This window comes from Pseudochaenichthys georgianus, chromosome 17, assembly GCF_902827115.2.
Source record: "Pseudochaenichthys georgianus chromosome 17, fPseGeo1.2, whole genome shotgun sequence".
Classification (NCBI taxonomy): domain Eukaryota; kingdom Metazoa; phylum Chordata; class Actinopteri; order Perciformes; family Channichthyidae; genus Pseudochaenichthys; species Pseudochaenichthys georgianus.
In genome coordinates, this window is record NC_047519.1 from 35,125,442 (window position 1) to 35,148,462 (window position 23,021).

Sequence of the window (23,021 nt, forward strand, 5' to 3'; positions counted from 1 at the left end):
TCCCACACTGTCCTTATAGCTGCCAGCTTGTCTCTCTCACGTCTGCCAGCTCTTGTGTCATGATTATCAAATCGGATCACTCTTGAGAAAATGTGGAAAGTCCCCAGAGACATTGTGGCTCGAATTATATTCCTGCCTGTGTCTGCGTCCCACAGGCTGGCTGTCGATTCATCCCTGGATTTGTAGACCCCAGCCAGGATGAGGAGACCCAAATATGCATGTAAATCATCCAGCTCCTTCCACTCCTCCCCATACACACGTCTCCCTTCCAGATTGGTCATATCCAGAACGATCTTCAGCACTGTGTTCGAAATGACCAGCTCAAAAGCAGACTTGATGTCTGTGACACGAGAGACTGGTGGGCCCTGGCACTGCCTTCATTATGTTTGCTGCCGATAGTGTTGCCTGGCGTCCATTAGGGGATGAGGACCACTGCATTTCACCATTTTTGGACATGAATGTCTCATCTGGGCGAATATCAGTTTCCTCATCTGATTGATCATAATCTTCATCTTCATCGTTTACCTCAAGGTAGTCTTCATCCTCGGAAACGTTCTCCTCTATCTCGCTGTCGTGATCCTCCTCAAGGATGTATTCCATATAGCCCAGGGCTGTCCTCTCTTCACTTGCGTTGCTCATTTTGTCTGAGAGTATTGTGAGTATACTGTACGTTAAGTGCAGAGTATAATGTATCCCAGTGTGGGAGGAGCTTACCCATTACACATTTGATACTTGAACCCTCTGACCCCCCACTTTCACTAACAAGTGCGGTGCGGTGTGTATTTGTGTAAATCTGTCTGTCTATCTGTCTTTTTGTGTGTGGAAAATTACGATATATATATATACTGTATATCGCATTTGAACCCTCTGACCCCTTCTAGCCTCCACTTTCACGTGTGTGTGTGTGTGTGTGTGTGTGTGTGTGTGTGTGTGTGTGTGTGTCTGTGTGTGTGTCTGTGTTTCTGACCCATTTTAGCCTCCACTTTCACTGCCGGGTCAGATTGACCCGAATACCATCTCTGTGATAGACATGTAGGGGGGGGTTCCAAATGCATGACATGAACCATTTTCATTTGACTTGTTTATTACACTAATTAAGGTAAGTAGAAGAAGTTTCATACAAAAAAAATACTTGAAACTATTTTTCGTAGATTTTCAAACGGGTCAATTTGACCCTGAATGTAACAGGAGGGTTGGTAATTAGCAATTCTATTTCACTTTTGGACTTAACATTTTAAGACAAAATGGGATATTAAACGGCTCTTACCATTTAAAGCTGCAGTTTATCTACTGAGTGGACCTGATGGTAAGATGTTGTTTTGTAATCTGTTTTTTAAAAACGTCATATCTCAAAAACAAAAAGCCTTGCTCTTAATGCTGTGTACATTTGGAAAAACAATACCTGATTTCAGAATCAGAATCGGGTTTACTGCCAGGTAGGTTCACACGTATACGAGGAATTTGACTTGATGTCATGGTGTGTGCCTGAATTGCCAGTTAGTTTCACTTTCATTTGGAATTCTTTGAGAAATTCTGAGACGTATGTTAACAATGGGATGTCTGAAAACTAGCCACACACGTATCACTCTAATTTCTGCCTGGCAACAGCCGACAATAAAAAAACGTTGGTCAAATATTCCCAAATGTGATAGCGATGTCCTAAATTGTCTCATCTTTGATATTGTGCTGAGCTGTGACCTGGAAGTCCCACTATTGACGACCTCGGGCCAAAAGTGAAGCAACGGGGGAGTTTCCTATTTACTCACAGACAGGAGTTGGTTTTTTCTCTTCACTTTCAGGAAGTGAAACTCTCCCAGCTGGGTAAAACAAGTCCAAGCCATCACGAGTCAACACGTTTCTTTTTGGATGTGCTCCTCTCACAGCAAGGTGTGGTGTCAAAAACAACGGTAATCTTCCACAAAAGGTATGTCTTTTTATTAGCCTCTATTATTTATTCTTTACTTTTTCTGTGTGAGACAAAAAAGCAAATACCCTAGTGTTAACTCTTCTTCATTGTAGAATTTAGTGGTACAAGATAACAAATATAATTGAATCCTTTAAATATTCTATTAGTCATTCAGATTACAAACAAATATATGTTGACATTTGCCCCTGCTATTTTGTACTCATGAAGATGAAGCATCATCTTTTCCTTTTTTCCTCGGTTCTAACTATGGTCAGAATGAAATATTCAAAATGTTTGCCTTTTTTTAAACGAAAAGAAAATACGATACATTTTTTGTAAATTAGGTCTATTGACCAGAAAAGGAATTGTAACTTGAAATATTGAGTTAGAATGAAGTTGCCTTAAAAAGCTGTGACAAAGAATTGGGTGGTGTTTTATCATAAATGCTTTATAAACACTAGACACTCAGCATGCCACAGAATAAGGAAAATATTTAAATGTGTTGTATTATCCAAATGCCCAATTTGCTTTGGTTTACTGCAACCAGAAAATCCTTTAAGATCGAGTTGTTTGATAAATAACTGAACTTGAACCAATGAAATAAGGACCGCAACAGAGTCCCAACCCAAAGAAAAGAACATGCCGTTAGAAACAACTTTACTAGGAAATATTCATTTCAGCTCTTTCAGGAAGAGACACTTTATACAAGGTTACAACATAGTTTTTTGTAAATCAACGGTTATATTAAATCAATGGATAATACAGTCTGTTAAAGAATCAGTTTAGTGATATTCTGTATTTTTCTTCTAGATAGGAAATATAACAACTTTACTAGCAACATTTTTATTTTTAACCCTTTTAGGAAGAAACAAGTGCAGGACACTAAATATTATATGAATCAACAGTTAACCCTAAACTCGGAATAGTTTTACAATAAAATATACTTAATTTTTTCTTTCACAAATGTAACCAGGTGCTTTTCAATAAATGCTATCCTGAACCCAGCTAGCAAAACAAATCAATAACTCAACTTAAAATATGTGTACTTCTGTATTTCTCCTTGTTGTTGCCTTGTGTGAAGTCTTTAAAAACAGACACACTTTTGGTTTTGTCGTCCAAATTGTCCCAACTGTCTATTCTAACTGTATCATTTAAGGTTCAGGTCTATTTTGTACGTATCAGGATTGTTTTGTTAACTTCTCTGGCTCAGCTGCCGGTACAGTTGGATGGTCATGAGCTGAACTTCAGAATCTCCAGGTTGGATGTCGATAGCTCGAAGGAAGCAGCCCAATGCGTCGTCAGGCTTGCCTTTGCTCTGGTACTCCTTCCCTCTCCTGACCAGGGCTCCGAAGCTCTCCTCCTCGGACTCCACCAGCCGTGCACTGATCCATTTGTTCGTCGGAGGCTAGCTCGGGCTCGCTGGTCGACTCCTCCATGTTGCTGGTCATTTCCTGTTTGGACTCAATTACTGCTGCTCTTTTCTTCTTCTTAGTCACAATGAAATTATCCATTGAATTGTCCATTACAGAGCTGTTGCCGCTGAAGCTTTGGCTGACTGCTTTCTTATGTTGTTTCTCAGGAAGACATTTATTCATGTTAGAACTCCCCTCCATCTGGGACAGCAGCTCCCTCTCCTCTTCTTCAGTTTCCAGATTATCCAGTTGATCGTGGTCTGAGAGCATGTCACTATCTTCAAGCTGTACATGGAAGTTGCTTCCTAAGGAGTCGAGCCCTGTGCTGACGTTGGATGATGTGTCTGCTTTGAAGCTTGAAGTGGAAGCTTGCAGGACAGAAAGTCTTTTATTCTGCAGGGCTGTTAAATGTGAGAGGCCCAAGTCCGTCTTGGAAACGTTTCTTGAGTGTGAAGTTTCGTTTGAAAGTTGTTCGTCTTCATCAGCTGCTGTAACGTAGGCCATGCTGCCGTCACTTTCCGAATCCTTAGCAGCTCCACACAGAGAAACCTCGTCTCTTAGTTTTTGATTGGAGGCATCTGCCATTTCACCTAATTCAGCATCACTGGTACCCGAGACCACCAGAGACTCTCCAATCAGCTCCGGAGAGGGGGATTCATCGGCTGCCGAGTAACTCCTCTCCCGTTTAACAGACACGTGTTTTGGGGAATACAGGTTCTGCTCAACAAGCTTGTCCTGGCTTACTTCTACGACAGGATGTTCTTCTGACACACCCTTATATGCAGTAAGATCCATAACATGGCCTCTCAGATTATGTTGGCCGTCCTCCTCATCAGAACCAGACTGGTCCAACTCCATCATGACTGGTGACCCGTTAGAGTTACTATCATGCTGTGGATGGGAAGGACTTGGTTTTGGATTTCTTGGTTTTTTCTCACGAGTCCGCTCTCTGGTGCGGTTGTCTGCTGGTTGTCTGAGCCAGGCTGGTTCTGTTTTTGATGTCAAACTTTCTGCCATCTGCATCTGTAACTCTGACTCAGCCTTCATCAGCTCCTGGGCCTTCTGCACTCTCCCTTCGATGTAGTGACGGGCCTCTTGGTCTTCAGGGTCATCATCGTGGTTGACATCGAGGGAAAACATGAGGTCATGGTCAGAGATCCCAAAAATGTCCATGGTGTGGAGTTGGGCAATGTGTTTGTCTAGTTCAGCGTCTGTCCTTCGGTGTCTGGAGTGCAGGGATTGAAGTTGCAGCTGAGTGGACGAGGACCTTGTGTCCTCGAGGAGGAAGAGCTCTTTCAACTCCTGCTTGCTGAAGTACCTAAAAGGGTTTTTCTTGTCCCCGGTATTTTGTCTAATGAGAGAGTCTTTGAAGACCTGCCTTCTGTAGATCTTCTCCTCTACTGTGCCGCAGGTGATCAGTCTGTAAACGACGACATTTTTGCTCTGCCCAATGCGATACGCCCTGTCAACAGCCTGGGCGTCTGTTGCTGGGTTCCAGCTAGGATCGTAGATCACGACTCGGTTTGCTGCCGTCAAAGTGATACCAACCCCTCCGACCTGGGTGGTCAGGAGGAAGACAGAGTAGCTTTCGTCTGTCTGGAACTTAGTGATTAGCCTCTCTCTCTCTGCAAGCTGAATTATCGTGCCATCCAATCGCAATACTTTGAAGCCTCTGTTGCCCAGGATGCGCTCGATGATGTCGAGCACTTTCCTGTAATGAGCAAAGACAAGCGTGCGGTGACCTTCTTCTCTGAGCCTTTGGAGAAGTGCCAACAGAAAGACGAGCTTCCCTGACTCAGATATTAAGGTCTCGTCTGGAATGTTGGCGATGGTGCACGTGCCTGTCTCCGTGTTATCGTTCTGCTGACCTTGAGCTGTACTTTCTTCTAAGCCTAACTTGGCTATGGCTGCGGCAGAGAGCAGTCTTGGATGGTCGCACAACTTTTTCATTATGGTCAGTTCAGCTAGAGGTGATCTGGTTGTCATGAGCAGCTCCTTGACGTGGTCAAGTGAAAGGAACTGCCTGTAAATATCTTCCTGAACAAGACTAAGGTAAGTCCAGACAATTAAGTCGTTCTTTCTAGTCAGTGCTGTCATGACTGCGCCAGAGTCTTTTGGAATATTTTGGACTTTGCCGTCCTTGGTCTCTGAATATTCCTCTTTACAAGGAAGTTGGCCTTTCTTATTGTTTGTCTGCACTTCTGCTTTTGTCCTGCGGAGGAAGTAAGGTTTGATTATGGCCATGAGGTTCTCAGACATTCGAGACCCGAGGGCCTTTTCCCCTGGAGTGGTGTCCTTCTCTCTGGCCCGGGTGATTGGGTGCTCATACTCCGTTTTGAAGGTTTTAGCTGTGCCTAAGAGAGTCCCTTGGCAAGCGAAGTCAAAGAGAGCCCACAATTCCTTCAGGTTGTTTTGGACTGGAGTGCCAGTTAGGAGAACTCTGTTTTTTGAAGGAATGGCGTAGGCACTTTTGGCTGTTTTGGTAGTTGAGGATTTTATCTTGTGTGCCTCATCCAGGATCATGTAGTCCCATGTGAACTCTTTGCCATTGTAAGATGACAATTGCTGCCAGTTATTCATAAGCATAGTGTACGTGGTGATGATAACACCACTTGCCCTTTGAATTTTCTCCAAATTCATGGTCCTCTCCTTGCTCGATCCGTGAAACTCCTTCACCCTCATGCCAGGAGTCCATTTGGCAAACTCCTTGGTCCAGTTTGTGATGAGAGAAGTTGGCATGACCAGCAGTGTGTGCTTCGCCAGCTCGTTGTCATACATGCCTGAGAGGAATGATATCACCTGGATGGTTTTACCAAGGCCCATGTCATCTGCCAAGATTCCACCTTTACGTCCATCTCTGCAGAGACTGTACAAGAAGGCGACTCCATTTATTTGGTAGTCATAAAGCTTGTCATACAACTCTTTGAAAAGCATTAAGCCGCTGCCGTTAACATTCACAAACTCTTCATCTTCTTCCTCTGAGTCATTCTGAGCAAGAAGTTCTTCAATTGTCTTTATCCGGCTTTCAAGTTTTTCACTGGCAACATCTTTTCCCTCTTGAATGAATCTGGAAGAACAAAAAAAAGACAAGAACATCAGAGAATATTTAATTAAAAAATAACTGTAGACTGAAGAAGAGAGAGAACTATTAATTTTAATACATAGTAATTTGACAATTCATAAAATGTATGCATTTAACTTCAATCAATCAATCAATGGCTACAAGATTTATATAACCATAGAAACACATTTACATAACCATAGAACAGATCAAAACATTATTTAACATAAATTGATTATTTATATATATACAGGTGAATCTCAATAAATTAGAATATCGTGGAAAAGTTAATTTATTTAATTAATTCAAAAAGTGAAACTCATATGGATTCATTACACACAAAGTGAAATATTTCAAGGCTTTATTTGTTTTAATCTTGATGATTACGGCTTACAGCTAATGCAAACCCAAAAATCAGTATCTCAGAACATTTGAATATTGTGAAAAAGTTCAATATTGTAGACTCCCGGTGTCACATTCTAGTCAGCTAATGAACTAAAAACACCTGCGAAGGTTTCCTGAGCCTTTAAATGGTCTCTCAGTCTGGTTCAGTAGGCTTCACAATCATGGGGAAGACTGCTGACTTGACAGTTGTCCAGAAGACGGCCATTGACACCCTCCACAAGGCGGGTAAGCCTCAAAAGGTAATTGCTAAAGAAGCTGGCTGTTCACAGAGTGCTGTATTGTATCCAAGCATATTCATAGAAAGTTGAGTGGAAAGGAAAAGGTGCACAAGCAACAGGGATAACCGCAGACCTGAGAGGATTGTCAAGCAAAGGCCATTCAGAAATGTGGGGGAGCTTCACAAGGAGTGGACTGAGGCTTGAGTCGGTGCATCAAGAGCCACCACGCACAGACGTATCCAGAACATGGGCTACAACTAGGGATGCACGATATTGGGTTTTTGAAACCGATACCGATAACTTCCTGCTTCTCAAGACCGATACCGATAATAAAAAGATTTACGCCACTAATTATTTTAACGCGATTAGCGCATGTGTATTTTTTTTTCTCGGCCGCCCCGTAGTTTCAGAGCGCATCGAGTTTAAAATACCATCTACAAGCTGATGCTGACAGCCCCGCTCCTGCTGCCCGCTTGTGGCAGACCACACTTCCACGCTCACCGGCAGGCACCGACTGGCTATCGGGAGGACCGGGAGGGTGTGTGTATGTGTGGCCCGAGCGAGCGAGAGAGAGACCTTACGTGCATTGTTGTTGTTAGCATCTGGTGCTAGCTAGCTGCGCTAACGGATATAAGGAGCTGTTTAAATGAAAACAGAGGAGCAACATTTCGCCACAACTGCGCCGAGCACTTGACTTGATGCAGGAAGCAGACAGCGGGACATTGTACGAGAAGTCAGCACACTCAGCACGGATAGTGCGCAACATGATTGCAGCTTCCAGGCAGCTCCGGTTCGAGCATATGCCTTGAGTTGCACATAGCTCCAACGCGCACACACACACACGCACACACTTTGTATTGTATTATTGTCTTCGTACGCTTTTAACACACCATCGTAGCGATGTTTCAGATGACTGATCAGGTTCGAAGTATTAGGGAGCGCTGGATTTGTGAAGAACTCCCCTCTTCCTAAACCACTAATACCACAGTACTGGCAAAACGGGAGGAGCCGGGTGAAAAACAAGCGCCCCTCATCCCAATCCACCCACACCGCAGGATTTTTTTCTTTTTTATAACCAAAAAATATATTGTATATTATCGGGGCTATTAATACTGGTATCGGGTTTATCGGGATGACGTCATAATTCCTAATATCGGACCGATAATTATCGTGCATCCCTAGCTACAACTGTCGCATTCTTTGTGTCAAGCCACTCCTGAACCATTGTCTATTAAATTTACAATTTAAATAAACTTAGGACGGTTAATAATTTAACAATGTGGCATGTATAAAGATCTGCATTATTATTTTAGTTAGTGTTACCTTTGGTAGGTTTCCATCTTGTCTTCTGTATCCATGGACAATGACCCTTTGAGACAAGAGAAGGTTAGAAACACCGTCACATATCAGAATCAGAATCAAGTTTATTGCCAGGTACGTTTTCACATACTAGGAATCTGCTTTGGTGCGAACATAACAATCTAAAAAAATAAGTTGCAAAGTAGGTCGAAAAAAATAAATATATAAGGATAATAAAAAATAAGTATTTTAAAGAACCAATTTAGCATTAAAAAGGGATGCTAAAGACAAGTCTTTACACTAAATGTAAATGTAACTATACAAATAACCTCAATGCTAAAAAACACTTAGTGTATTATATTTTAAAGAATACTGTAGACACACCTGTAATTTATATATAATTATAATATGTATATACAGGGTTTCCCACACAGCAGAGATGGAGTACTCGAGTCCTGGACTCGGACTCGAGTCGGACTTGAGTGCCGATTTTCGGGACTCGTGACTCGACTCGGACTCGCGCACTGATTGACGCGACTCGGACTTGGACTCGTGAATTCTCGCACAGGATGACTTGGACTCGGACTCGTGAATTCCCCCCCCACGATGACTCGGACTCGACTCGTACATTGACGCTCCGACTTGGACTCGGACTCGAGCACATTTTCTCTGGAGTCTGATGTCCTCTATCCTGTATGGCGAGTTCACGTACTGGGCCCCGCTGTTCCAGTCTAGAGATGTCTACAGACACACCCCGCATCGTGCTGTATGCTTTCACACATTCTGCTTCCACATTGGAAAAGAGCAAAATGCTCGTTATGTGGAAACAATATAGAAGAGAAGGCTCCGTAACACATTACTCTAAGGATCGAGTTCAGACATAGGCTGTCTTGAACACTATCATCAGAGTAACGTGATCTAATCAATAAATAAAGATTCAGCAGATAACACGAAAGCACATACTTAACATGCAGAATGACGTCATTTTGCATGCTAAGTAGCCATGTGCTTTCTGGGGATAAATCTTTATCGGTAAACTGATTTAACCCGTAAAAGTTCCTTCAAAATAAGAGTCCCAATCTTATTACTATCAAAATAAAAGTGCAAAACGAAAACTTTACCATAGGAAAATATTGGCATACAAATATAATCACTTCTCTAAAAGGTAACTCATTTTAAATATAGTTTATTTATATATAATAATAATAATATGAATATTAGAAATAAGCTTTATATTTGTATAGCACCTATTACAAGAATTGTAGCCAAACTCGCTTCACAGCAGAGATGTTCACAAGTCTTTTTTTGCAAGTCCAAGTCAAGTCTCAAGTCTTTGGTCACGAGTCCAAGTCAAGTTTCAAGTCTTTGTGGGGTGAGACTTGATCAAGTCTCAAATCTTTGGCCATGAGTCCAAGTCAAGTCTCAAGTCTCTAAAAAAATAAAAGTCTCATGTCTCTTCTGGTTGTAATAAGCCTTCTATTGTCTGCTGCTATCCAGTCTGTTAAGAATACTGCACAGCTATATCTAAGAAATTCAAAGCATTTACTGTGTTATTATCACTCCTATATCTATTAGCATACAGTATCAGTACTGACTAGTTGTTTGTTATATGATCACTTTAAACAGGCTATTGCAATATGAGGAAAACATCACACTTTAGCTAAATGCAAACAACTTATAAGCAAAACACTTCAGAATCAGAAATCAGTATCACAAATACTTTATTAATCCCCCGCAGGGAAACTGTTAAAAGTACTTAAAAGCGGGTAATGATTAACGTTACCGACCTTTTTTATGTCATGTCAAGAGTTGGATGTCAACGCCACTCAACTCAAACAAGTGTGACAAGCAATTCACTAATCTTTTCAAATATTCAGTTACAAAGCTAGTAGCAAGCTAAGTTAACATTACATAGCTGATGCTGAGCTAAACATGTTTGCTAAGCCTCCATGCGTTAATGTGACTGACCTCTCCGGGTGAGTTTTCAAGTGCCTGATGAAATTTGACGTTGTTGCGCCAGCATCCTTGATTTTGATATTGCAGACTTTGCAGTGTGCGCTCCTTTTGTTGGTGCCGCCGGCGTTTTGTTCGAAGTTTTTGTAGTTGAACCTAATTACAAGCGGTACAGCTGCAGGTGTGCCGCCGGTCGCCATGGTGTTACTACGAGGTAGTAACAGAGGCGCGCACGTCTGCGTAATGAGCCCGGCTAAAATAACTGGATGGCCTACCTGCCTGTCAGCCTTCCATCTGGGCACAAACTGATCTCGTGCCCTCATTGGTCATGTGCGCGTTTGTGTGTGTTGGAGGAGGCGGGCTCTATAAGGAAGTAGCAGCCTCTAGCAGATTATCTCCGGTTGTGTATTTTCAAATTCTAGCGATCTCGAGCCGGTTTCTCTCAAATGTACCTACCCCACCTTTAATACGCCAAAAATAGAAAACACAATGATTGTTCACGAGTCCCAACACACGAGTCCAAGTCGAGTCTGAAGTCTTTTGGTCACGAGTCCAAGTCAAGTCTGAAGTCTCTGTGTGTGCGACTCGAGTCCCCATCTCTGCTTCACAGCAGTTCAATAGACAGGATAACAGCAATGTAGAGGAGCAGCTACATTTCAAAACATATATCCACGAAGATTAATACATGAAGACTTGTGACTCGGACTTGACTTGGACTCTTCTTAAGTGACTCGGAATTGGACTCGGACTCGAACACAGGTAATGATGACTCGGACTCGACTTGGACACTCCTTGGGTGACTCGGACTTGGACTCGGACTCGACTACGACTCTCCCTTGGTGACTCGGACTCGAAGAGTGGTGACTCGGACTCGGACTCGAAGAGTGGTGACTCGAGGGTGACTTGGACTCGTGAATTGGTGACTTGACTACAACACTGCCACACAGACATTACTTGGGAGGGCCGCCCAGGAACATTAACGGCCGCCAAAGTATATTTCTCGACCCATTTAGTTTCTTTTTTTTAACGTTTTTTTTTTTTATGTATTGTGAACGCAACGCTGCGCAAATGTGGGTCTGCCTAATACAGGGTGACAGGCTGTCAACATGATGTGGCCTGTCGACATGGCCACTGTCATACAGATCATAAATCAAAGCCCTTAGGCACTTTCACACCGGAGTACTTTTCCCGTTTAGTTCCTGGGATTTTGCATTCACACCAAAAAGAGAACTTGGTTCATGAGAACTTTTACCCCCTTTTTAGTGCCTGCTAGAGAGGTGGTACTTTCCTCGGGAGAAAAAAGTTCCAATTTCTGATTGGCTGGGCGAATTGCAAACCAGGTCCCGTGAAACTCGGAAAAGTTTTGTGAAGCCGCCATTGTATTTGCTGGCATTAGCATTAGCCCTGCGCACCAACGGAGTGAGAATAACTTATGGCAACACAAAAAAAAACATGAGATTTTAACAGTATCAGGGGCACACAGGCCATGATGGCTGTAGGACGTACAATTATTTTTCGGGGCTTCACGGCCAGACCGAGGGGCAATGACGGCATGGCCGCCGGTGAAAATCCGCACACACTCCCTCACTAACATTTTGGCTTAACTATTTGTTTGTTAAGAAAGGTAGTACATGTTTCTTCAGAGTTGTCTTTATTTCAGTTAAAGTTATAAAAACAGTTTACATAGAAAAACTAATAAAGTGCATCTAAATTAATTTGTCAGTCTGTAAAACACACAATCACAAAGTAATCGCCATTTCCTTTGTTCAGACCTGGAACCCATTTTGTGCCACCGCTCAAAGGGGCAGCACACCTCCAAAGTACTCCTTATATGTGCCGTATGAGTAGGCGGAGTCTTGGACGTGATTGGTCAGGAAATGTGTGGTTTTATGAGTGTCCATTAGGTTAAACATTATCCGTTTTAAGCAGACCTTGTTGTTTTTGAAGGTACAATATTTATGTTGATGCAATTATGAATTTACTTAAGCCTTTAGGATTTTATTAAATGTAGACAAGTGTTTAATTTTGTATTTATCCCTTCACTCCGCTTTCAGAACCATGACCTGATTGGCCAGGTTGGATTGGGAAGGCGGGCCGTCTCCTATAAATGTGGTTGGCAAGAGGGGGAAGGGGTATTTGGTGTTTGTTCCTTGCTGGTGAACGCAGCACCAGGCATGCCGTGTTTGTTTCTGTGGAATAATGTGGAAGGCTAAGAATAAAACGCCTGTTTATTTTTGCAAGAAAACCCTCTATCGTTCTCTCACCTGCACCTCACTTTGTAACAGTTGGTGGCAGTGGTGGGATTTTTAAACGCCTGTGAGGAGATATCGCCACCTACTGTTGATTTATTGAATCTTCAAGTGAAATCCTTCCTCAGACCAGTGTTTTTGAGAAACTTGAAGATCAGTTTGTGAATTTTATTTCTTGAGTTACTTGCAAATATTGACTTGAAATTCATGTCCTAAATGTTATGTTTTCAGAATGAGTCTTTGCCTTGTATATTCCGGGCAGCGAAAAAATACATGATTTATTGTCTCTGATTGTTGGCAACCATCACAATGGCCAGTTGGATGTTTTCATTACATTACATTTAGCTGACGCTTTTATCCAAAGCGACTTCCAATTACCAATTACAGGGACATTCTCCATGGAGTAACTAAGGATTTGAACTCACAACCTTCCGATCTTCAGCCCACCTCGCTATCCATTCGACCACCACTACCTTCCAATCAGATGCAGTGATGGGTTTAATCAGGATTGACCTTCTGATAATGTTCTGTTCTCTTCTATTACTGCCTCAAGTGCTTTCCATTCCTACTTCCCTTTGTATCTGGTATAAATGTCTTCCTTTAGAGTTACTGTCCCATAACTTTTGCCATTGTAGCTTGATAATAACTTTTGTAAATGATTTTACTTCTGCCCTACTGATAGGTAGGCTACTGTTGATTCAATCTGATTGGCTTTCAATCCATTTTTTGCTAGTTGATCCACGACCTCATTACCTCTAACACCCACATGCGCAGGAATCCACACAAACTGAACAACAATTCCCAAATGTACTACTAGACCAAACTAAGTTTAACAATAGTTGCAATTTGACTGAAAAACAATACAGAAGTAAAACAGTAACGGTCTGTACACACAAACTGAAAGATTGACAATAAAGTTGACTGACTTCCTAGTTTATCTGCTCGACCTAATTCATCCCATGAAACAAATGTTTTTCTTTGACTGAACTTCTGTCTTTGACCAACATTGTCCTCCAGCATGTCCGATACAACAGACCTCCTCACATCCAGAGACACACAGGAGGCTCCTGGTGATGATGCATCCTCTCTACCTCCGCCCTACCAAGGAGAGCAACCTCCACCCTACTCTGCAGCCAAAACAGACACAACTTGGACACAACAGTCTAGCACTGGGTACGAGTCTTTCCGGGACATCATCCCAGAACGTCTGCCGGACACAACTCCACTGATCGCCTCGTCTTCTTTTGATGACAAGATAGTGAGGAGAGCGTTTGTTAGAAAGGTTTGTCCGATTCAGAGTTTAAACTTGTCGCTACTATTTTTATTTTTTTACCTTTATTTAACCAGGATAGTCTCATTGAGATTACACATTTCAATTTTTCAAGAGAGTCCCGGCCCAAGAATGGTAACAGCACAGTTACAGACCATTTTAAAACACACAATCACAACACAGCCATACACCGAGTTTAGCCAACGCATTTACAGCGGCTTCGAGGTCAGCTAGTCGCTTTAATGAGACCAGCTCTCTGAGTTTCAGCTCAATTTGAAGCTGGTTCCAAGCCTCAGGAGCAACTGAGCGCCCTCTTCCCCAGTTCAGCATTGACAAGATAAGATACTTTATTGACACCAATTTGGGACGTTGTTGCGTTGCAGCAGCAGGAAAAGACAAGGCATTCTCATTAGAGAAATTAAAACCCAAGAAATAAACAATCCAAAATGTAAACATCTCAAATAGAAATGAAATAGCATTAGAAAAGTAGAAAAATGATATTACATATACACTAAGAGTGTACGGAATGGATTATGAAATGTTAAATTGAATGTAAATGTGAAATGTACAGTTTGATTTGAAGTCTCACGGCGTTGCAGTGACTGATGGCAAATGACTCTTTGAGATGTTTTGACAGTATTTGGGGTGTTACTTATCCTTCACCAGATGTTTCCCAACCCTCTATATGGGTCGCAAGATACATTTCAGGGTTAGAAAATGTATTAACAGGAAGACAAAAGCTTTTTTTTGGGTACATTTAAAGATAAATGTCCCGGGGCAAATAACTCTTGTCCTTGGGCTGAGGCACAACATTGTTCCTCAAAGGGATAGTATCTTATAATCAAACAAATTAAACTATTTTATACACAAATACATTGTCTAAATCAATAATAATAATAAATTAGACACATACTAGCTAAAAAATGTTAAATAAATCTTATCAAACTCGAAAAATGTAACTATTTTCTTAATATGATTACTCTGTATTTGAACAGTCAGTGTTTATCTGGAAATATAGATTCATCGCTTCCTCAATAAATTCACTAGTAACCAGAGGTGGGAAGTATTGGAGTACAAATACTTTGTTACTGTACTTAAAGGTGGGGTAGGTAAGTTTGAGAAACCGGCTCGAGATCGCTAGAATTTGAAAATACACAACCGGAGAAAATCTGCCACTTCCTTACAGAGCCCCTCCCCCAACACACACGAACGCGCACATGACCAATGAGGGCACGAGATCAGTTTGTGCCCCGATGGCAGGCTGACAGGCAGGTAGGACATTGTACTTTATTACAGCTTCTACAGATGACATTTTTTTATGGATGACATTTTTTTATGGATTTTTTGTCAAAGCACTTCAGATATTCATTGCTATCGGGATGTTAAGAGCATTCCATGGAATATAACAAAAAGTGTATCTCGAGCCGGTTTCTGAAACTTACCTACCCCATCTTTAAGTACATGTTTCTGGTATCAGTACTTTACCCCACTACTTATTTTCCTGACGACTTTTTACTTTTACTTCTTACATTTTCAACACAAATATCTGTACTCTCTACTTCTAACATTTTCAAAACAGGTTTGTTCCTTTCGTTTGAATGTGTGTTTGGTGGCTTGATCATTATTATAGAGATGTCCCGATCCGATCACTTGATCGGGGATCGGAGCCGATCACGTGATTTTTAAAAGATCGGAATCGGGAGAAAAAGATCGGGGATCTTTTTTTTAAAAATTATTTTATTTAATGTTACAAAACTAAAATGACCGTGTTCACGTCTTAAAGTCATCCTGAGACCTAAGTTTTGGTTTAAAATGACACAACATCATGTATGTGTTGCTTCTTTGGGCTTGTTCTCAGACCTGGTTGCTTATTTCTCTCAAAGCTGGCAACAGAGTGGGCGCAGTGTCTAATAGTAGCAGCAAGCTAACGAGAGGCTACGTTCAGCTGGTGACTCGGGAGTCGGGACAGAGAAAATGTCAGGAGTTGGAAGTATTATGAAATTGAAAGCGAAGGCAGTGTAACAGCCAGATGCAATGTTTGCAAGAAGGAGGTTCTGCGTGGTGGAAAGAACAGAGTTCAACACGACCAATCTAATACGCCACCTGAGAAACGAACACCAACAACAACACGGCGAGTACACAGCGGCCCTAACATATCAGTGGGTGACATGTTAGGTAACCTGTTAGGGTTAGGGTTTAACCCTAACAGGCCACAATCAACAACCTGATCAACTCTATGCGAAGGAGATGTGTTGCACTGCGTGAGGCAAATGGTGGTCACACCAGATACTGACTGGTTTTCGGACCCCCCCAGACCCCCCCAATAAAGCAAAACTGCACGTTTCAGAGTGGCCTTTTATTGTGGCCAGCCTAAGGCACACCTGTGCAATAATCATGCTGTCTAATCAGCATCTTGATATGCCACACCTGTGAGGTGGGATGGATTATCTCGCAAAGGAGAAGTGCTCACTATCACAGATTCTTTCAGATATGTGAACAATATTTGAGAGAAATGGTTATTTTGTGTAGATAGAAAATGTTTTAGATCTTTGAGTTCATCTCATGAAAAATGGGAGCAAAAACAAAAGTGTTGCGTTTATATTTTTGTTCAGTGTACTTAGAGTCATTGCGTGCCTATTGATTTGAACACGATCCGTGTATCCATCACTTCCTGGTCTTCTCTAAAGAACAGGGACCAATGGAAACGTTGTCATGTTGCCGTTGTTCAGCATCGAAACATTCATTAGCTAACAATGACATTATTGTTCTATTAATATAAAGGGAGGTCAGGTACTCTTTAAAACAGCTGCTAGCTATGGGTACTTTTTCATTTCAAAGTCCATACTTCTTTAGTTTTACTTGGGTAAAGAAGTTTAGTCAGTACTTCTACTTTTACCAGAGTATTTTTTTAAAACAAGTATCTGTACTTCTACTTGAGTAAAGCATGTGTGTACTTTTGCCATCTCTGCTAGTAACCGATAGCAACATGCTTGTTCTTTGTCTTCCCCTGCAGGTGTTCAGCATCCTGACCCTCCAGCTGTTGTTCACCTTCAGTGTGGTGTGTGTGTTCACCTTCTCCAGCGTGGTGAAAGATGCGGTGCAGACCAGCCTGGGGGCCTACCTCAGCTCCATCATCATCTTCCTCGTGGTCTCCCTCGCCCTCAGCTACAGCAGAGACTTCAGCCGGCGTCACCCCTGGAACATCTTGGGACTGGTGGGTAACAAGTACAGGAGCAAATATCTACTGTTGTGGGGAAATAAAGTTCACACAATAAAGAGAGTGTCAGATATTTGAAATGATACAATAACTAACGGCTTTGCAGTATAAAAGAAGGAATAGTTTGCCATGCAACTGAGGTCACAGAGTAGCATCCTAAAAAGTGAAATATTTTGAAGCTAAGGTAAGTTTATTTATTAATTCAAAGTGCTTTACATCATCATTAACACTTAATAAGACAACAGAAAGGAATACAATAAATAAACATAATGGAATTACAGATTCATAAAAACCATGCATTAAAGAGATACAGAATAGTTTAAAAACAACATTTTAAATACGGTAGGTGCTAAAACAAGTTAAAAGGTTAAGGGTATATGTCTAAAAGGTACTTGTAAAATATATCCCAGTACCGTAAATACATTAAAGAATTAGTATAGATAAAATATTTTGCAAACATTTGTAGTTCCTGCTTGGTTTTCTGCACCATTTAGACCTAGTATTACATTTAACTAAGAACTTAGAATCTAGTACATTTTTGATTTAGTCTAAAATGTAAGTTTTGTGTTCATGTGCCTTTTGAGGTTTTGCCATTCTACCGAATTGGACCAAAGTCAGGTTGGAAATGTTTTGACATTTTGTATGTTTTTTTCCAAAAACGTTGTCCATATATATTTTTGTACCATACCTAAATTACACATATCTAGTAAACGAACCGTACATTTTTATATCGTATTTTCAGACTGTATTGGAAGGTTCTTCCTCTACCTAAAATGGTCACTACCGAAACATAGTAAATACACTGTAGTAAAAAAGTGTTCTATTAACCTGTTAAGATTGTTTTACCTTCTCTTCTCAAAATAGTATTTTAACAAATATTTCTTGAAGGTTTTTACAATTAAATTAATAAAAGTGAATTTTTAATAAAATGTCAAAGTTAAATTTATACAATTCATAAAAATCACAATGCAAACTTTCTTTGTAAAATGCATAATACTGATCATAGTGATTCCAGAGTTGATAATTGTTGAAATTGAACATACATTAAACCAATCAGTATCATATCATTTTAGCTGATAACTCAATATACTTTATTTTGTACAAAACATCCAGTGTTTCGGTAGTGACTGCACTGTTTCAGGAGTGACTGCAGTATTTTGTTTCAAGGTTGATTCATATTCCCTCAACCTTATTGCTTAATCTTAACTCATAACATGCCTTATGTTGAAGTGTGAATGTTTGAAGCTACTGACCCAGAATCAGCACTTTAGTAACAGGCTGAAATAGAGGGGAATGAGGCTAGAATGGGTGATCTATTTGGTATTTTGAGCAAAACACTTCATAGACATGTTTTTTTATATATCTGAGACTTATAATATATGCCTACAAATAGTATAATAAGGGTGCATTCACACCAGCCGCGTTCACATCGGCCTTGTATAGTCCGGTTGAATCGAACCCTGGTGCGTTTAGCCGCTTGGTGCGGTTCATTTGGGTCGGTGTGAACGCAGTCCGAGACCTCTTAAGTGAACTAAACAACCGGACTCTGGTCCGCTAAAATAGGTGGTCTCGGAGCGCTTGCTTGCGAACTCTGGAGCGGTTCATTGCTGGTGTGAACGCAGTCCTCACCAAAACATACGAAGCGCAGTATTTACGTGTCACAAGAACGCAGATATCTTCAAAATCTTCAGCGAAAGAGTCTTTCAAGACAAAGAGTGAAGCAGAATGAAGTGTTGAACAGTGTCGTGTAAAGTAACAAATTCTCCGTCAGCAACATACAAGTAAGAACACCTGAACGCCCCTCCTTACTGCAGAACGTCTCTCATTATATGTGTTATAACTTGTGTTTTTTAACGGACGTTGTCTGATTATATGCGATTATATGCGCGTGCCGCTCGTGTCTGTTGATCTCCAGACTAACAGCAGCATGAGAATAACCTGCCGAAAGTGCCGATGCTCCATGGCGGAGGCTCCGGTAGAAATTGTCGGGATTTGCGTTTTTACCCCCTTAATGTTTGACCAATTGTTGAACAGAATTTCCGTGTTTAAAGTTTATAGTCTGTTTGAGTTTTGCAGTGTGAACGCAAACCGAACCTTCTGAAAAATGAAACAATGTAACAAAATGTGGTCTGGTGCGCACCAGAGAGCGGACTATTAGGTGTGAATGCAAACACATTTATTTAAAAACTATTTACCTGCTTACTTTTGTCACTACCGAAACGATCATGTCAATTACCAAAACGTAACCATATGTTTCGGTAGTGACGATTCTAGCTCAAATTGAGCATAACTAAAGAATGCTAGCAAGTACATGGCTAGCATAGCCTACATCTTTTTTAACACATACCTACACACATAAAAAACCTAATACTTTGCATAAAACCCCGAAAAAGTTTACTTAATTGAAGATAATAGTGTTCAGTAGTGACCATTTTTAAGGTTACAAGCCAATTTTCAGATTTTGGAACAGATTTATATCAAAAGAATGGGATATTGCTAACTAAAGAATGCTAGCAAGTATACGGCTAGCATACACGTTTTTGAAGAGGTTTACACAAAAAACCTAATACTTTGCATAAAACCCCGAAAAAGTTTACTTAATTAAAGATAATATGTGTTCGGTAGTGACAATTCTTAAGGTTACAAGCCGATTTTCAGATTTTGGAACAGATTTTCTTAAAAGTAAGTAACTACTTGCCATTCAGCCACGAGGGTCAGAGTCACTGGCTGCCTTGTCAAAAATGTAGGGGTGTGCATAAAAACCAGGCTCAGCCATTGGACTAAAACCCCTGGGGACATGATCTTTTGAGTATAGTTATTTTATTAAAAAAATGATACCCACAATAAATCTAAATATTCCAACTTCTGTTTGAATGTAATCATAAAGATCTTCTAAATACACCATTGAACAACATTTAATAAAAAAATGTAAGTGTTATTTACAGAAATTGAAATTGAGATGTCAGGGTTGGGGACAGCTACTTCCCAATAGAAAGTACCCTATACATGATGTTACCATGTACAGGTACAGCTACCCTATACATGATGTTTTTGTATATATTAACCTTATCACTATATAATTGAATGCCTTAAGTTTAAATAGACCATAACATATTCTTAGTAAATATCTATGTCTGAATACTTAATTGTTTTGTTAAATAGTTTTTCTTGTTGTGGGACCGCACTTTGTACTAATTCGGTAGAATGCCCCATACACAATCAAAAGACACATTTATACATATGCACACATTAAGACCTAAATAAAAGCACAACAATCAATATACAAAATAACAGTCACTTCAATATCTTTGAGAATGTACATTAGTGTCCATAGCAGCGTAAAAAAAAGTTTCTGGTGCTCCGTAATTATTGACAATCAAGCATTTGAATATTGATTGTTACATGTATATGTTATGCAATGCATTAAATGTTTCTGCAAAATATGGAACAAGCTTTCTTAAAAGATACTTGAGATGTTTAATACATTTCGTTTTGTGCCTGCAGGTTGTTGTCACCCTGAGTTTGTCCTACATGGTGGGAACCATTGCCTCCTTCCACGGCACCACCTCTGTGGTCATCACTATGGGAGTAACGCTGGCCGTCACTGTGGCAATCATCGTTTTCTCTGCACAGGTCAGAACCCGGCCAGTGCATCACGTGCTGTGTTTACCAAAGAAACATGCACACTTTTAAGCTGCTTTACATATCAGGTTTGAAGTTATAGCTCTCACCTTTTATTTGTAAAGAAATTGAGAATTTGACTTCAGAGGAGGCAAAATGTGAATGTAAGCATGAATCATAAATTGATAGAAAGAAGATCAAATGTAAGTAAATAAGAATAGGTAAAAAAATGAACCATGCCCTTCCAAAGATGTGATGTAAATACAATGCTTCAGTGTATTGGCCGATTATAGGCAATTTAGTATAATAAAGAAAATATGAAATGCAGCATTTTATGAAGGCCTTTATTTATCAACACGTCATGGATGAAGACCAACATTTGTGAAAGTACTTTACTAAAGAACTCAATTGAAAAAACTCAATGTATAACTTAGATGATGACCAAATATGTATATATGCTGACAGTTATTTTACTCTTATTTTTATTCATCTCCTATTTTTATTATTATTATCATTATTTCCTTGATTTTATGTTATTTATTATTTCTTTTAGATTTTATTGATCTGTGTGAATCTTTGCTGTACTGTTTTTTTCACGCTTACCCTGTTGCTGCTTTGTACAACTGAATTTCCCCTCTGGGATTAATAAAGGTTCATCTTGTTTTATCTTAATTGGAAAAACAAAAGATGTCCTAAAGAGCTTTCAATATACTGACCAAAAGCTCTTCAGGATGTACCTGTGTGTTCCTGTTTTTACTCCAGACTCGTTATGATTTCACCGTTTGCTACGGTGTTCTGCTGATTCTGTCCGTGGACCTGATCATGTTCGGGATCTTCTCGACCTTCTACTCCTCCTATCTCGGTGACATCGCCTATGGATGTTTTGGTGCTCTGCTGTATTCACTGGTATGGGAGAAAAGAACCATTTATATATGTATATAGTCATTTAAATTGATTGTGTGTTGAATTTGTGATATTCCCCTTTTATTGCACAATTTCATCGTTGTACCTTTAATCTAAATGTATGTATGTATTTTACTGGTAACTGTATGCTGTGTGATATCAATTGTCTGTGAAATGTCTATGTGAAGCACATTGAACCGCACTTATTGTATGAAAGGTGCTATACAAATAAAGATTATTATTTACTGGAAATACCTCGTCACCTTCGGTCTAAAACCATTAAGAGCCCAGTCTGCTATGATTGGTTAGCTGGCCGTCTGTTCTGATTGGTTGACTGCAATTCAGCCATCATTGTTTGGATCATTTACCTGTGCGTTTTCTTCTGTGACATGTCAAATGTCTTCCATGTCAACACTGTATTATAACACATTTCATGATTTACTATTAGTTATCTGGTGGTGCATACTCTCACCCTGTCCTAACTCTTCCTCATCCTCCTCTTCTTCCTCTCTCTCCCTTCAGTTCCTGATGATCGACTGTCAGCTGATGATGGGGGCGATGAGCAACCGTCTGAGTCCAGAGGAATACATCAACGCTGCTCTCAACATCTACCTGGACGTAATGCTCATCTTCCTCTACCTGCTAGGGAGGAGGTGAAACTGTATACACGAAATACATTTACACACAAACTGTACCCACATGTAGAATGTACTTTATTATTGTGATTACTTTGTATACACTGTAAACCCTGTTTTAACTGACAATGAAAGAATGATTATTGTACATAAACATGTTTTTTTGTACAATTGTAACAGTATTTGTTATTTTCTGGCAGTTCATGTTCACACATAGACATTTGACTCGACAATTATCAAAACAGATGAAAACGTTTACTTCCAATTTGAGACATTCACTAGAATTTAGGTAATAATTCAGTAGAAATGCTCACGTCCAACTTGCCCAAAGAAACTTCCAGATCATTATGTTCTAAAAGTCAGACGATGATACTCCAATAGATCCACATGAGGCCATTTGTGTTTCATGCACAGCAGACATTGCAGAAAAACACATTTGTGTAGACGTGAGGACGTACGTGATATAAAGAAACGTAGACAAAAGAGTAGAGCAAAAAAGTTGAGCACATTTGTTCTTATAACGTGAACTTATCCTCTTCTTTTTGACTTATCAAAGATACCGGACTAACTCAGTCAGCATCTATTTGACAGGGTCTCATCACTTTCTTTAAAAAGATCGGAGATGTAATGTTGTATTCAGAGAGAAAACACAATGTGGAAAAAGTAGCATTAAATTCTTAAATTCAAAATTAACATTCAAATGTACTTTTTGTGTCTGTCGTAAAAGCATTGCTTGTATTACACTTCATTCAGGATGTTCATGTAGGAATGCAAATAATTTACCTGACAATCGTGTGAGCTTTAAATCCAAAAATGGCCCATAAAATGTCAAACTGGGAAAAAATGCAAAGTCTAAACATTCAAAGTCGTAC

General features: G+C 40.2%; 2 protein-coding genes across 2 annotated transcripts; one reads left to right on the top strand and one right to left on the bottom strand.

The window, feature by feature from the left end:
- Window positions 1–1,808: 1,808 nt before the first annotated feature.
- Window positions 1,809–22,842, top strand: LOC117462019 (protein lifeguard 1-like). Its single transcript, XM_034104049.2, has 6 exons — window positions 1,809–1,924; window positions 13,521–13,785; window positions 16,787–16,987; window positions 20,495–20,623; window positions 21,374–21,517; window positions 22,037–22,842. The coding sequence occupies exons 2-6, from the start codon at window positions 13,522–13,524 to the stop codon at window positions 22,169–22,171; spliced, it is 873 nt and encodes a 290-aa protein (XP_033959940.1). The 5' UTR covers window positions 1,809–1,924; window position 13,521; the 3' UTR covers window positions 22,172–22,842.
- Window positions 2,547–8,437, bottom strand: LOC117462016 (DNA excision repair protein ERCC-6-like). The gene is made up of 2 exons (XM_071206280.1): window positions 8,326–8,437; window positions 2,547–6,385 (listed from the first exon to the last, which is right to left on the bottom strand). Exons 1-2 carry the CDS (start codon window positions 8,358–8,360, stop codon window positions 3,205–3,207), a joined length of 3,216 nt encoding a protein of 1,071 aa, XP_071062381.1. The 5' UTR covers window positions 8,361–8,437; the 3' UTR covers window positions 2,547–3,204.
- Window positions 22,843–23,021: the final 179 nt, after the last annotated feature.

Coding starts and splice junctions, on each gene's coding strand:
- LOC117462016 (XM_071206280.1), bottom strand. CDS start 8,360: ATGGATACAGAAGACAAGATGGAAACCTACCAAAG. Junction 6,386..8,325: donor AAGATGGAAACCTACCAAAG/GTAACACTAACT, acceptor TTGTTCTTCCAG/ATTCATTCAAGAGGGAAAAG.
- LOC117462019 (XM_034104049.2), top strand. CDS start 13,522: ATGTCCGATACAACAGACCTCCTCACATCCAGAGACACACAGGAGGCT. Junction 16,988..20,494: donor CCTGGAACATCTTGGGACTG/GTGGGTAACAAG, acceptor TTGTGCCTGCAG/GTTGTTGTCACCCTGAGTTT. Junction 20,624..21,373: donor TCATCGTTTTCTCTGCACAG/GTCAGAACCCGG, acceptor TTTTTACTCCAG/ACTCGTTATGATTTCACCGT.